This window comes from Micrasema longulum, unplaced genomic scaffold (genome assembly GCF_059751315.1).
Source record: "Micrasema longulum isolate JH-2025_06_02 unplaced genomic scaffold, ASM5975131v1 h1tg000487l, whole genome shotgun sequence".
Taxonomy (NCBI): Eukaryota; Metazoa; Arthropoda; class Insecta; order Trichoptera; family Brachycentridae; genus Micrasema; species Micrasema longulum.
Window position 1 is genome coordinate 1,360,495 of NW_028277684.1, and position 14,150 is coordinate 1,374,644.

General features: G+C 32.1%; 2 protein-coding genes across 4 annotated transcripts in view; one reads left to right on the plus strand and one right to left on the minus strand.

Annotated features, from left to right (window-relative positions):
* Positions 1-830: 830 nt before the first annotated feature.
* On the minus strand, positions 831-12,897 carry LOC148281197 (uncharacterized). 3 transcript variants are annotated; one of them, XM_088227091.1, is made up of 7 exons: positions 12,667-12,897; positions 12,042-12,188; positions 11,516-11,815; positions 11,315-11,404; positions 3,392-6,325; positions 3,248-3,309; positions 831-1,754 (listed from the first exon to the last, which is right to left on the minus strand). In XM_088227091.1, the coding sequence occupies exons 1-7, from the start codon at positions 12,695-12,697 to the stop codon at positions 1,320-1,322; spliced, it is 3,999 nt and encodes a 1,332-aa protein (XP_088083217.1). In that variant the 5' UTR covers positions 12,698-12,897; the 3' UTR covers positions 831-1,319. The 3 variants fall into 3 exon arrangements, with proteins under 3 accessions (XP_088083217.1, XP_088083216.1, XP_088083218.1); XM_088227090.1 differs by having other exon boundaries at positions 3,248-3,312; XM_088227092.1 differs by having other exon boundaries at positions 3,248-3,312; positions 12,048-12,188; positions 12,667-12,848.
* Positions 12,898-12,949: 52 nt separating this feature from the next.
* Positions 12,950-14,150, plus strand: part of Papss (3'-phosphoadenosine 5'-phosphosulfate synthase) — a 59,467-nt gene continuing 58,266 nt past the window's right edge. The window contains exon 1 of the mRNA XM_088227094.1: positions 12,950-13,329. Within this exon, the coding sequence (XP_088083220.1) occupies positions 13,294-13,329 (36 nt within the window). The 5' untranslated portion in view covers positions 12,950-13,293. The remainder of the gene's footprint in view (positions 13,330-14,150) is intronic.

Genomic DNA, 14,150 nt, shown 5'->3' on the forward strand with positions numbered 1-14,150 from the left:
ATTTTAATTCAATTTAATAACTTATTACATCATGCACAGTAAGAAATAATTCAGCAATATCTTAAATATAAAAACGAATATAATTGATTAATAAGTGACTTAACTTCAAATAGTTGTCAACATCCATATAAAAATGAAATGAAGAAAAATCTCATGATCAAATTTGAATAATCTTCATAACATTAATTCAAGGTAACTAAAAGACAAGAGATTGCTCGTTGCGTATCTTAAAAGAAAGAAAACAATATTTAACCGCCCGATTGCCAGACAAGCGGGACGCAAAATATACCCCAACTGCCGAGCATTTTGCCTGCATGTACTGATTTTTAAATCTTTTTACAATCATAATTTTTACGTGAAAACAGAACACGTTTGTGTTGTGTTGTATACGATTGTGATTACAATCATATGTGCTTTAAACTCTGCAATAATGTCTATATAAGACTATAACACAACATTCTTAAAGTGATAATTAAAATTTTGTCATAGAAAAAAATTAGTAAAACAAAGACTGGATCGCAAAACTGTCCATTTTTTTTCAATAAAAACCAATGTAGGATATACAGGCTTTCAAAAAAGTAGTAAAGCAGTATGGTATTTATACGAATACTGGATAAAATGAGCACCTTCTTTAGTCTATGGTGTTAATTTTCAAACCTATCTACACACTCGTGCTAATTTGTTTGCAAAATTGTTATTTTGTTACATAAATTTTAATATATTTAAAAAATCTATAAAATTTGCTATAAACTGGCAAATAAAATGTATTAACTGTTAAATATTTTACAAAAAAACCCACGTTGAATTTTATTTCAATAAAACAATGGAAATACTGACAATAGTGGTGATTTTATTACTTGTATCTATCTATAAATACAGTTGATAATGAACAAATGAATTATATTTATCTTTCAGAAAAAACACTTAATTTTACAAAATTACTAAATGTTAAAATTGCGATCCATTGAATGCGACTCAACGTTGTTGGATGATTGGTATTAATTAGTTTATTCAAAAAGTAGTACGGAAAATCTGTTTTTCACAATAACTAGGAAAATAATGCAAATTCCGCTTGAAGATTTTGAAGCGCAGGTCTACACTCAACGGGTACTGATATTGACACCTGAGATCTACACTTCAGCATTCGAGCGGTCAAAGTGGATTCGGTAATAATTAATTTTACTGTCTCACAACAAATGGTAAATACTTAATGCTACAGGAATGAAATATACATACATACTAGCTGTTAAGTTAGCTGTATGGAATAATAAATACATTAATAAATAATAAGTAATAAATGGATCGTAAAACCAATAAAATCAGTAAGATCCTTTATTTTTTGAGGCTTTCAATTTCTGTTGAATTTTTAGTAGTTTAGAAGAGTCCTTCCTCTGACACCTGTTACCATAGAGCATCTCTTGCTTGAAATTGGTAACTTTAGAGTCCAATTTATCATCTACAAGTAGAAATGCTTTGGAAGACTTTTTCAGAGGAACAATCCTAAATGATGATGTGCTTCCCGAATTCGATGCGGAAATAGGCCTCGTCGGTTTGGCTTTCGGCTTTTTGACAACTTGAAATTCTCCTGCAGTGCTGGTCCATTGAACATCCGCCTCGGACAACTTCCTTTTGCCACCAATTGGCATAGACTCAATTTCAAAGTTAGATACTGAAGTGGTTGAGTTGATTGTCATCACAGAGCTGGTAATTATCTCATTCGAGTTCAATTCACTCATAGGTTCCGCGCGGATATCCTGTTAAAATGAGAAAATGTTATCCTTAACTCTATTTTCAAATCTCAAAATGTTATGTAAATAAATAAGGTTCAGTAAATTTTATTTTAAAGCTTGATAAACAGGTAACTATATCATATCGTGCATAGGACACTGCATTTGTACACAAACTGCAGCGTATCTTGATATTTTTTGTTACATGACGGTAAGATAATCAGTCAAACCGTTCAGGTGCCAGACCAGGGACTACGAAATATTCTAGTGTAAAAATACCCCTTTAAATATGTAATCATGTCGGGAATCTAACCAGAGACATCTTGCATAATAGGCAAACGTGCTGACCACTAGGTCATAAATATATTACATTTATAAGGATGATATTGATGAATGAATATTAGGAATATATGTCAGGATAAAAGCATAATGAATTCTACCCTCTCTGCTTACCCGTACAAGGGAAACGGACTGATGGCAATAATACATATATACACATAAATATATTATGTATGTAACAAGATTCAGCAAGAAGTTTTCTGTATTTGACTTTTTTTTTTCTGAGACTAAAGGTATAATGCCGTTTAAGAAACAAAAATAATGTAATCCAACGTTTTCTAAATTCAGATATTATATATACAGACAGCAACAGCGTAAGGTAGGTACACTCTAAATTGACTGTCACGGAAAGTAGACTTCAATCAGTCTAAATTGGACTATTCCGTACCACAGAGTTATTTATGCAGGAACGATTGAGAAATTGTTTTCCACAGTACTGTGCCAACCATTATTAACTTGAATACAATATCTTGGCTGTGCCTGCACTTACAACCAACCGATTTTAATAAAGATGTCGAGGACACATTGTTCATTAATTATCATCTACTAAAATAGCATGCAAGACATGCAGCTAACCATCGCTCATGTGCCTGTTCCTCAATCCCTAATGTTATACCCGCTTCAAATTTATTAAAATTCTCTCTCAGACTGCAGTCTAAAGGGGAAATTTAATATTTTTGTGGGGGTAAAAAACAGATTGAATAAAAATAATATGAATGTATAAAGATATGTGTGCATTTATTGTATATTTATAGAATAAAAATACAAAAAAACTGTATTCCTAAAAAAATATTCTTCGGCTCGGGATATTCCGGCGAGGAATATATTGCAACCAAATCATATATATTTTATTTTTGCACACATCTAAAAAGCAAAATTTAAGTACTAAACTATATACAGTAGAGTCCCGCTAATCCGAACGTCCGGTTCATCCGAACATGCCCCGGAATGAAATAATTAGTTTTGGCCTGTTGCTCTAGGTATTGTATTGCAAGGTCGAGCGCTGCTGCTCCGTCTGCGTGTGACACGTCTTCTTCATCATTTTCTCCTTCCTCACACCGCTGATTCTTGAGCTTCCAACCACATTATCACAGTTATTTCGGCTAATCTGAACAAGGTAGGGTCCCAATTAGTTTGGATTATCGGGACTGTACTGTCCATAAAATAATATTAGTTCTTACCAGAGATCTATTTCGTTCATCTTTTTTAGAGCCAGTAGATAAATAGTTCTCATCCGCACCATCTTCTAAAATAAAATAAACTTTATGAATGTGTATTTTGAAGTAAAAAAAAAAGTAAAAGTGGAAGATTTTAAAAATGCTCACCAATTTTTTTAGTCAGTTTTGGTGATATTGTAGATGAAAAGCCAGGTGATTTTTTCTCCACTCCATTAATATTTGCCAACTTTTGTATGCTTTTATTTTGACTAGTATTTAAACTATCTAGAGAATTTCTTTTTTGGTTTGATTTTGTATTACTCTGAAGTGATAAGTTGGCGGAAGAGCAGGTTAGCTTCCGAACATTTTCTAGAATTTCAGTATCACTATCTTTACTTTTGGATTTGTTAGGGGATTGAGTGAGTTGAGATAACCCTGATAAGTTAGACTGACTATTTGGGAAAGCATTTTCCTCAATGGGTACATCGAGTGATTTTATTGAAGATAAACGTTTTTTCCGAGTGCTCGTTGTATGGTGACCATCAGCTGATATTTTTTTAATGATTGGAGTGGATACACTATCCGCCGAAAGGTCAGCTCGACTGATGGATAAGATTTCATCAACATTAGTTCCATTTTCCAATGATAATCTTTGTGCAGATATGTCAGATTTGCTGAAACTTTTGTTATCGCCACAAAACACTGCGTTGGAATTTAATGTTTCAGTATCGGGTTTACTCAACACTAATCTCGGAGTCGTAAAGGGAGATTTTAAATCGACTTCTTTACTATTGGGTGATTTAACATTAACATATACATCAATTTTTTTAGATACATTTGTCAATGTGGTATTTTTAGATAATGAAGAGTTTGTTAAGCCAGTTGATTTCAAAGGAGTATTAGATTTCTCGATGCTATTTACAAAAACACCAAGTGAAGTATTTCCAGATACATTGACTGTTCTGCGTGTGGCACTGCTTGGTGTGGATCCAGACAAATTAGGCTGACCATTAGATTTATCCATTTCTCCTTTCCAAATGGGAGTTAAATTGGTGGATTTATTTGAGTTGGCATTTAAACCACTTTTTTTGGATAAATTTAAGTTATCACCGAATGACATGTTAAGGTTATCATTTGAATTGATTTCATCTTCAGAATGAACCTCTGAACTACATACAAAAGAATCCTTTTCATATGTATCGTTACTGTCATCTTCACTACTTTCAGAATTTAAGGATTCACCTTTTTCTACTATTTCATTCATTTCCATTTCCTTTCTTTGGGAAAGGTCCATACTATCTCCAGATTGATAGTTAGATCCAGCATCACTCGCTGAATCTACAATCATTTCCATTCCTTCTTTGTCTTCAGAGCATGTATCGTAAGAATTATTTGAAATATTGGATTCATTCAATTTATCCAATTTGGGAGTATCATCTTGGGTGGAAGTATTACATTTATTAATTTCACAGTTTAGCTCCTTACTTGAATTAGGATTAAAATCGATTTCTGGTTTACTCAACGAGTTTCTTTTTGGCAAACTGTATTTAACAGATTCACTTTTAGTATCATCTCTATCACTACCACGACGAGCTGTTTCCGTATCATCTCCGCAGTCTTCATTATCACTCATGATTAATTTTAAATGTTCATTGCTGGTATTTGATAAATCTGAGTTATCGTCATCGTTTTCCAATTTAGAATGCACTGGACTAACACCTGTGTTAAGTAATATTTTAGAAGCAGACATAATTTTTTTTGATCGTTCTGAATGATAAAATTTACTCTCTATTTCCTGTGAACTTTTTTCAGAAGCAGATTTATCAGAAGAATTTGGGGATTTACGATTTATTTTGCATAAAGAAATATTTAGAACTGCTTGTGGTGACATAATAGTATTTAAAGTAGGAGTTAAAGATATTTTTCGCGTAGAATTCAGAGAAAAATCTTTATCCACTTCTGGTGATTTTACAGCAAGACATATACTCGGAGATGGTTTATTATCAAGTGATCTGTTTTTATCTCTAGTCATCATTTTACTCATATTATCAGCAGATTTTGAAGCAGGTGATGTATCAAAAGTTTTGCTTTCCCTTCTAGTCAGGAATGTATTGTTATCTACTCGAGGTGGTGTATTATGGACTGCCAAACTTTCCCCCCCTCTAGTCAGAGATGTATCTTTATCAACTTTAGGTGATTTCACAGTAAGAGACGTGCTAAGAGGTGATGAATTTCTTCCCTTTCTAGTTAAGGGAGTATCATTATCAACTTGAGGTGATTTTAGAGTAGGAGATGCATTAAGAAGTGCCAATTTTTTTTCCCTTCTAGTCAAGGACGTATCATTATCTATTTGAGGTGATTTTATAGTAAGAAATGTATCAAGAGGCGATGATTTCCCCCCCCTACTTGTTAGGGATGTATCCTTATCTATCAGAGGTGATTTTTCTGTTAGCGATGTATTTTTTCCCTTTTTGGTCAAAGGTGTATCATGGTCTACTCGGAGCGATTTTTCTGAAGACATATTAAAAGGTGATAAATTTTTTCCACCCTTAGTCAGGGATGTATCACTATCTTTTTGAGGTGATTTTAGAGGAGATGCTTTTTGAGGTGATTTTAGAGGAGATGCGTTACGAGGTGATTTTATTTCCCTTCCATACAGAGATGTTTCATTATATTTTTGCGGTGATTTTATAGATGTATTAAGAAGTAATAAATTTTTTCCTCTTCTAGTCAGGGATGTATTGTTATCCACTTGAGGCGATTTTACAGTTAGAGATGTATTTTGAGGAGACATACTTTTTCTCTCTGTTGTCAGGGATGCATTGTTATCTGCTTGAGGTGATTTTTTGGAAAACGATTCACCAGGTGATTTCAAAGACTCATTCATACCCTGACCTATTTTGGGTGGCATGGGAGTGAGAGGTAACATTTTTGGGAACTTTTTACTTGGAGATATATCCAGAGTGTTGTCATCTTTGGCAACATTTTCATTTTCCTTAACTTCTTCATTCTCTTCAGGAACAGAGGGCTGGAGAGGAATAACACTTAGTCTTTTGCCTCTTCTTGTTATAGGTACTTGAATATGATCTAGCATAGCTTCTTCTGAAAAAAAAATATTAAAAAATCTTGAGTGTAGTTTGCAAAATAAAATTGAGTGAAAAAATAGTGCAACATTTCACAGTAAATATAATTTAATGTTTTGTTTCAGTAATAACGGATTGTTGTCGTGTGGTAGTGTTGCGGACTTCAGATCAGGAGGTTTGAGGTTCGAATCCCTCGCTATCACATTTTTTTTGCCATTTTCTAACACAGCTATTTATGACTAAAAGAAAATGGTCACAAAATTGAATTATTTATAAATCATAAATATCTAAATAGTTTTACTATGGTGTCTCAGGGGTTTGTAACGGGTAATATTTTGTGGACAAACACTCCTTGTTACATTAAAAATAGTTGCCACCTATCTTTTTGATTTCCTCTATTGAATGTTGTTTTTCTGAGCTTCGCTTCCGTCCTCAAAGAACCAGCAAGATGGTTGACCATGAGTGACCGGGCTACGGAAATCTGGTGTAAGTCATTTGAATTAATTTAAATCTAGCTGATCCATTAATCTCTAAGCATTCTATTAATTTTGGTTGAAATTCCTGAGCCCCTTTTTTCTTCCTTATTATGATTTTAATACGTATATTTATTTATTGATTATTTGTCACAAATTCTGACAGTGAAATTAAATCCATCCACTGCTATATATTTTTGAATAATTGCACATCAGAAAATCTGATGATACAATTCATAAATCTATTATCTGATTGTATTAAAAACAAATATGGATCTTATCTGAATTTGGAATTACATTTATCAAGAAGTCGCCATTGTCATCGTGAGAAATATTATTTCGGAGACCTGTCCATGTTCAGATGCCATACTCTTGGAGATAATCTATCAATTGTAACCGCTGATAAGTGCCGAAAGATGTTACCGATGCCTTTAAAATGGAAATTCTGAGATGTTTGAAGTAACCTGAGAGTATTATATTCTTCTACAACCTCGATTCAATGTGTTGACACATTACAGTGATGATCATAAAAACCCGCACTAAAATTTAGACCATTAATCCATTTAAGTGGCAATATTTTTCAGAAATGGTAGTTTTTTTTATTTATTTTTATTTTTATTATTTTTGTTTTCTACAATATACATAAGTGGTTAAACAGAGTATTAAAAAATAAAGGATAATTACATAGCAATGAAATACATATTAATAGTAAAAATAGTAAACAAAAAATCCCACAAAGGCATGGCCTATTCGTGGGTATACAAGAACATGTTTATGAATTTTTGCTCCTATAATAAATAGACAGTTAATTTTTGTGTAACATAAGAGAAAATAAAATATTCTGTAAAAGATTATATGGTATTTTTTTTATAGTAATTAAAAAAGGAAATAAAAAATATATACAAAAAAAACATAAAAATATTCCTTATTATTAAAGGGCAACAAAATATATCATAGAAAAAAAGAGTTTATATCTTTAGTTTGAATCCAGGATAGTACGTGTTTTTTAAAAGGAGGAAAATTTTGAAAGTTGATTTGACAAATTTGTTTTACATTGTATTTGGGGGGGGGGGGGAGGGTTGGTTTGGTAATTACTTCATGTATATAAAAAATGGCTAAATAATTTTAGTCTCATTTGTTAGCATTGTTGCCTTTTTAGGAGAAATTAAAAGTCCACAAAATCACCCGACGGGTTGGGTTTGATGAAAGCTCTGTGAGGGCTCTTATAAAAAAATTAAAAGAAACTGGTTCAAACGAGTGTAAAAAGGAAGTGGTCGACCCAGAATTATATCCGTGAGAGAAGATCGTAAAATAGTCAGGGTTATGTTGGATAATTGATCGATAACTTCTGAAGAAATATGCAATCTACCAGCCAGACAACGTGTCAGAGAATTACCGTATCCAGAAGATCGGTGTGATGTGATAGAGAAGGGTTTCTAGGTGCAGAATTCTGTAAATAAGTTCTGTAAATCTCTCTTAACAGACAAGATGAAGAAGACTTGACTCGAAAGGTTACACAAGCTTATTTATCAAGGTATACTTAACTAATTAATTCTACCCTATTTTATTTTTACAGTGATTACTAAATAATACATTATTGATACATATGGAGCTAATAATTCAAGTGTTTCTGTCATGTTGTTCTTCTAATGACGGGAAGTGTAAAGTGAGATGGATACGATCTTTAAAACTAGACAAAAGTGGACAAAATGGGTGGACATGAGCAGCGGTGTAGTTCTAAATAAAAAAGTACCAGAGCGCACCACCACCCCTTGTTCCTGACCAGAGCCGGAGCGCTGCTCCGCTGAGATAAAAAGCGCCGCTCCGGTGCGCTCCGACCCGACTACATGGCTGGACAAAAGGGTGGATAAAATAGGATTGAATTCATTAGCAAAGTATACACTCATGTTGTTCTTTTATTGTGGTATAAACCAAATTCCTGGACAAGATAAAGTGCCATGCACCTGCTTCCCCTTAAAAAGAGTACATGAAATAAATATTTGAGAATTGTGATCGACAGCCATCTAAGATGGGAATCTCGCATTTCTATGACTGTTAAAAAAAACTCCAAAAACTGATACATGTGATCTACTCATTGAGAGAGGTTTTAGATTACAAAGCGATTAAATCAGTATATTTTGCATTGTTCCAATTGGTGGCGTCATATGGAATAATTGGCTATTCTCCAAAAAACAATATTGAAAAAATGCTAAAACTGCCACCCACCTACCCCTCTCATACTCTATTTGAAACAACACATTTACTAACTGTCAGGCAACTTTATGTTACGGAGGTTCTAACAAATTTCTGGTCTTCAGTAAAAAATAGAACACAACAAAATATTAAAATAAGATATGCAATGAGCATAAACTTTAGGGTACCTCAAAGTAGAACTGCCTTTTTTCAGAGGCATTTTACAGTATTAGGGTTTTTAACACGATGGGCCCTGACATAAAGCCGTCTGTCAGTTACAATGTTTATAAGAAAATGGTGAGCGAGTAGACCTTTTTATATCCTGTAAATTATATCTGTGACTCCTTATTCTTTTTATTTTTTATGTTTTCTAATTTACATTTGTTTTAATTTTCTTATTATTATTATTAGTATTTACATTAATGTTTCTTTTTGAATTATAAATGGTATATTTTCTAATTTATATTTATGCTTCAATTTTTATTATTTTCGGTATGTTTTCTAATTCACATTTATGTTTTAATTATTACTGGTATATTTTTTAATTTATATTTATGTTTCATTTTTTAATTACTAATGATGTATTTTTTTATTTACATTTATGTTTCATTTTTTAATTATTAATGATATATTTTCTGATTGATATTTATTCTGCGAATTTTAATATTATCAGTGTGTTTTCTAATTTATATTTATTTCTCTTTTTTTACTATTATTATTTGAGCATGTAAAAAAGAAGGTCCTGTCCAAACACATATATTTCCTAGCTAGTCGGGACCTAAAACAAAGAACCTATATATATTTTAAAACTGCGAAATAAATAAATTATAGGAGATGGATACGATCTTTAAAACTAGATAGAAGTGGACAAAATGGGCGGACAGGAGTGGACAAAGGAGGGGATACAATAGGTTAGAATTCATTAGTTAAATATACTTTGATAAAGAAGCTTGAGTAGCTTTAAAACCGGTCGGTAGAAATAATAAAAATAAGTTGTTAAAAACAAAACTGTTATTAATTTTTTTTATTTTATAAATCTTGGGCAAAAGGAAATTTGTTTATAAAAAAAAAATATATATAGCAAGCCAAATATGTTAGTATTATAAATTTTTGTAAAAGACATATTTGCCGTTTATGTTAATAAAATAAAATAAAATGAACACAATTGAAAGTTAGATATTTACATATTCCATTTTCTGTATTAATTTATATATTTTTATTTGCACCACATCAGGCCAGGAGGCCCAATTACAGTGGTGAATTACAGCACAGAACACCCAGGCTTGTTCTCGCCAGGAATCGAACCCGGAACCTTCAGTGTGTGAGTCAAGTGTCTTAACCATTACATTGCGGAGGCCGCCAATATACATAATTATTTTTGTGTTTTGGATTACATAAATTGTAATCACTGTTGTATTCAAATTTCAGTCCATCGCAATGCTCTTGGATATACAATGTATTTAGTGATTCCATTTGGAATATTTACAAACAAGTCACTTGGTTTTTCTAAACTGGAGCATGTGACGTATGAGAAAAACATGAATTTTCCAAATTCGATCTACATACTTGTAATGATTGACCTTGTGATTTGTTTATCGTTATTTCAAAAGACAGTTCAATTGAAAATAGCAATTGTTTGAATTGGAATGGCATATCAACTTCTAATAAGAACAAACCGTGAAATTTTCAGTGAAACTGGTTATTAATTTTTGCATCTATACATCATACATTACGCTTTTATGTAACCATGGGAACAGGTTCAGCGCTCTTAAATGAAAAATTTAGGCCCCTAACTTTCTTTTAAAAGGTGAGATCTAGAATTTTAATGGCTTTTATCTTTCTCTGGACAACGCGGATCATTTTGCAAAAAACGCTCATAAATCCCTAAACTTTTAATATATAACGGATACACTTACGGACACATTGCCTTTTATATTATACATAGAGAAAACAACATTTTTTTCTAGCACAACAGGCCGGGAAGCCCAATTATAATGGTGAAATACAGCACAGAATACCCAGGCTTGAGAAAAGTCCAATTAAAGTTTTGTGTTTCCGAGCGTGAGTCAAGCGTCTTAACCACAGAGGTTGCAAATTAACAAATTATCAAGTCGACATTCAATTTCTTAAACGCGTTTCAAAATTTATTAAAAATAAACATCATCAAACCCTAATCCACACCCGATGGTGTATAGGGCATGGCATTGTTTAATATAATGACATACACTAAAATAAACTAATTTCAAACATAAATATGTACCTTTTATAAAAAGCAATACTAATGACCTTGGAATTACAAGTGAATATTTCAAAAATTAATATTACAAAAAGCAAAAACTTACGCATTGGATCCTCAACAACCACGTTAAGTTCTGTACTCAATCTTCTAGATCTCCTTAGGGGAGTCACTTCTTGTGTATCACCATCTGATCCTAGATCCAAAGTAATACTTATTAGTGCTGATAAATAAAATGCAGAATAAATAAGAACTATTATTTCGTAGACAGAAACTAAAAATATTAAAAACAAAAAAACAATATCACCTCCGATAGACGTGCGTTTCTTTCTGGGTTTCGGCGAATCAATGGTAGTTTGCAAAAGAGAATTCTCGACTCTTTTCATTATTGATTTCTTAATAGGTGTCCTCAAATTAACATTCTCCAAAGATGGAGATTTGCTTTTCAAGTCATCCGGTGAAGTGGACATGTTTCTTTTCCTTAGATTACGACTGGGACTATCTATGGCTCCACTAACGTCCCTGGGAAGACTACCAGGAATTGGGTTTTCTTCCATTATTTTTAACAATTTGCTGTCTTCGTTAGCTTCCTGTGCCGCTGGTGCATCTATTGATACAAAATAAGAATAATTGATGGCTATACTTTGAGGATAAAATATTGTTATTAGCAATGAAAGTCTTTGCACGAGAATATAGATAATAGATACATTATACATTTATTATATATAAACAAAAATCTACATTGCATAATTTATTTTTTTAAAACAGATATTACGGATTTTAGTCTTAGAAGATGGCGTTGAAAGATTTATTTATATTATTAATTGAATTACCATCACCTGATTCCATGACATCTTCTAAATCTGGTTTTATGGACAATCTTTTATTTGGTCTCCTCTTTGTAGGCGTTGAAGCAGCTGAACGAGCTTCTTCATCTTTATCGCCCTTTTCAATAGATAATCGCCGCCCCGATCTTGTAACTGTAAAAAGTGGACACTAGGTAAACTGATCGTTTCAAATACGTGCCGTGAATAATCGGTAAGCTATATTTTAAAAGTTTTACTTGATCTCAGGATCAGGAATAAGCTCTGGCAAGTAAAATGTTTCGTTCAAGTTTACTTCAGACGTTCTTTATTCTGTTCTAAGAACTTACATTTTATGAGTTGTTTATTAGTTTTAAAGCGCAATGGACCCACTTTGAAATATTTTATTTTTTTCACCGAGTTTAAAGTGCATTTTTTACGGGTAGTTTAAAAATGTTGATGACACGTAGCAATGAAAGCGACTACTGTACTATATAATAAATATTAAGGCCTAATATTCTACATACTAAATAACTTAAGAGAGTTTTAACGGAAACCGCATAAATTGGTAAATTTTCAAAAGTGTATTAAAAACTTAAGCATTTCCATACAATTCATAACTATAATAACGAATCATATAATATTGGCAGCTTACCAATTCCTATAGTACTTGTTATACTCTCCATCGCTGTTAAAAAGTTTTAACAATAATATTGAAAATGCACAAAATTTTCAAAATACAACGAGATTTTGTACAACACGTGTTCTAAGATAAAGCAGTTGGTAAAATCTGAAAGAAATGAGAGACGAAACTGAAACTGAAATATTCCAAATCCCATAGAAAACCAGGCAGACAACTTAGTGGAGAAAAAAAACTATCCAGAACTCTTCAGAAAGTCAGGGTAAAGGTAAACGTATTTAATAAACTGGCAACCCCTAATGTCAATGTCAAATGTCAATCTTCGAGACGTGATTCGTTCATCGTTTTGTTTCTACTAGTTTGATTTTCCGATATGGTTTTACGAAATAAAAAATTGGCGTGAATAAATCAATGAAAATGAAAACGTTAGCTCTTTCATAACTAAGCTAATAATTGCAAAAATATTAATATCAATGTCTTTTTAGGATTCAAGGGCTTTCTCGGTGTAAGCCATGTTTCGCTGCTGTGTTCTGTTCACTAAGTGATTCTACCATAAAAAATAAAGTGAATGTTTATTAGAGTTGGGATACTAAATAAGAGTATGTTCCTAGAATAGGCCTAAGAGTTTATAAGTTAAAAATAATGGAGAAGAAAGAATTTAAAAAGAAATTGAAAACGGTAAGTGTAAGATGTTTTTTTGAATATATGAATTTTCTTCACGTGAAGGGCGGTAGCATGTGCAAATGTTCGTTTCATTTATTTCTTCCAGAAAATGTAATCTAAGATTTACAATATGGATTTCGATATTTTATTTGCTATAAGGTTGATGTTAATTTTGATGGATCTTAGTTTTATTTACTTGCCACTACATCGTTGTCTATTTTTTTCAAAGATTCGTATTTTATACTTCGCTTTAAGAATTTTGTTAAAAATGATGTCATGAAACAAAGTAAAGAGGTCACTTGTGCCGGGTTCATTAGTTCAAAGTCGCAATCATAAGCGAAATATTATTTTCTGTCAGGAGATTTAAAGACTTGGTCATAAGTAGCAATTTGAATATTGGAGATGTTTATACTGACTAGATTTAAGATTCTAATCAAGGTACATATAATTCTAAATGGAATCCAATCATATTATATTGCTACCATAAATTAATATGCATGACTGGGATGCATGCACTGTAATTACTGACTATTGTTATTAAATAACGGTTTAAAGTGGAGTCGTTATTTTCATAAGCCAATTTCATAATATGCCAGAATAATAAATATCTTATTGCATTTACCTATATATATATATATATTTAAGAAAATGTTCGTATGTGTGACCTCGATGGGCTGAATAGTTATTCAGCCCATCGAGGTCACACATAATGTACGTGCTGGACTAATGTACGTGCGGTTTTCAGCGAAATGTAGATCTTTGCCATGAGCACGTTTATAACTCTTAATATCGACAATTTATTAAGTAAAAAAAAAGTTAGGAGCGTACATGTTTTT

Bases quoted from the DNA above. Each gene is read 5' to 3' on its own strand.
- LOC148281197 (XM_088227090.1), bottom strand. From the start codon at position 12,697: ATGGAGAGTATAACAAGTACTATAGGAATTG. The intron at 11,816-12,041 runs GTAATTCAATTA...TTGTATCAATAG, and splicing joins TGTCATGGAATCAGGTGATG to ATGCACCAGCGGCACAGGAA. The intron at 6,326-11,314 runs GTAAGTTTTTGC...TTTTTTTTTCAG, and splicing joins GGTTGTTGAGGATCCAATGC to AAGAAGCTATGCTAGATCAT.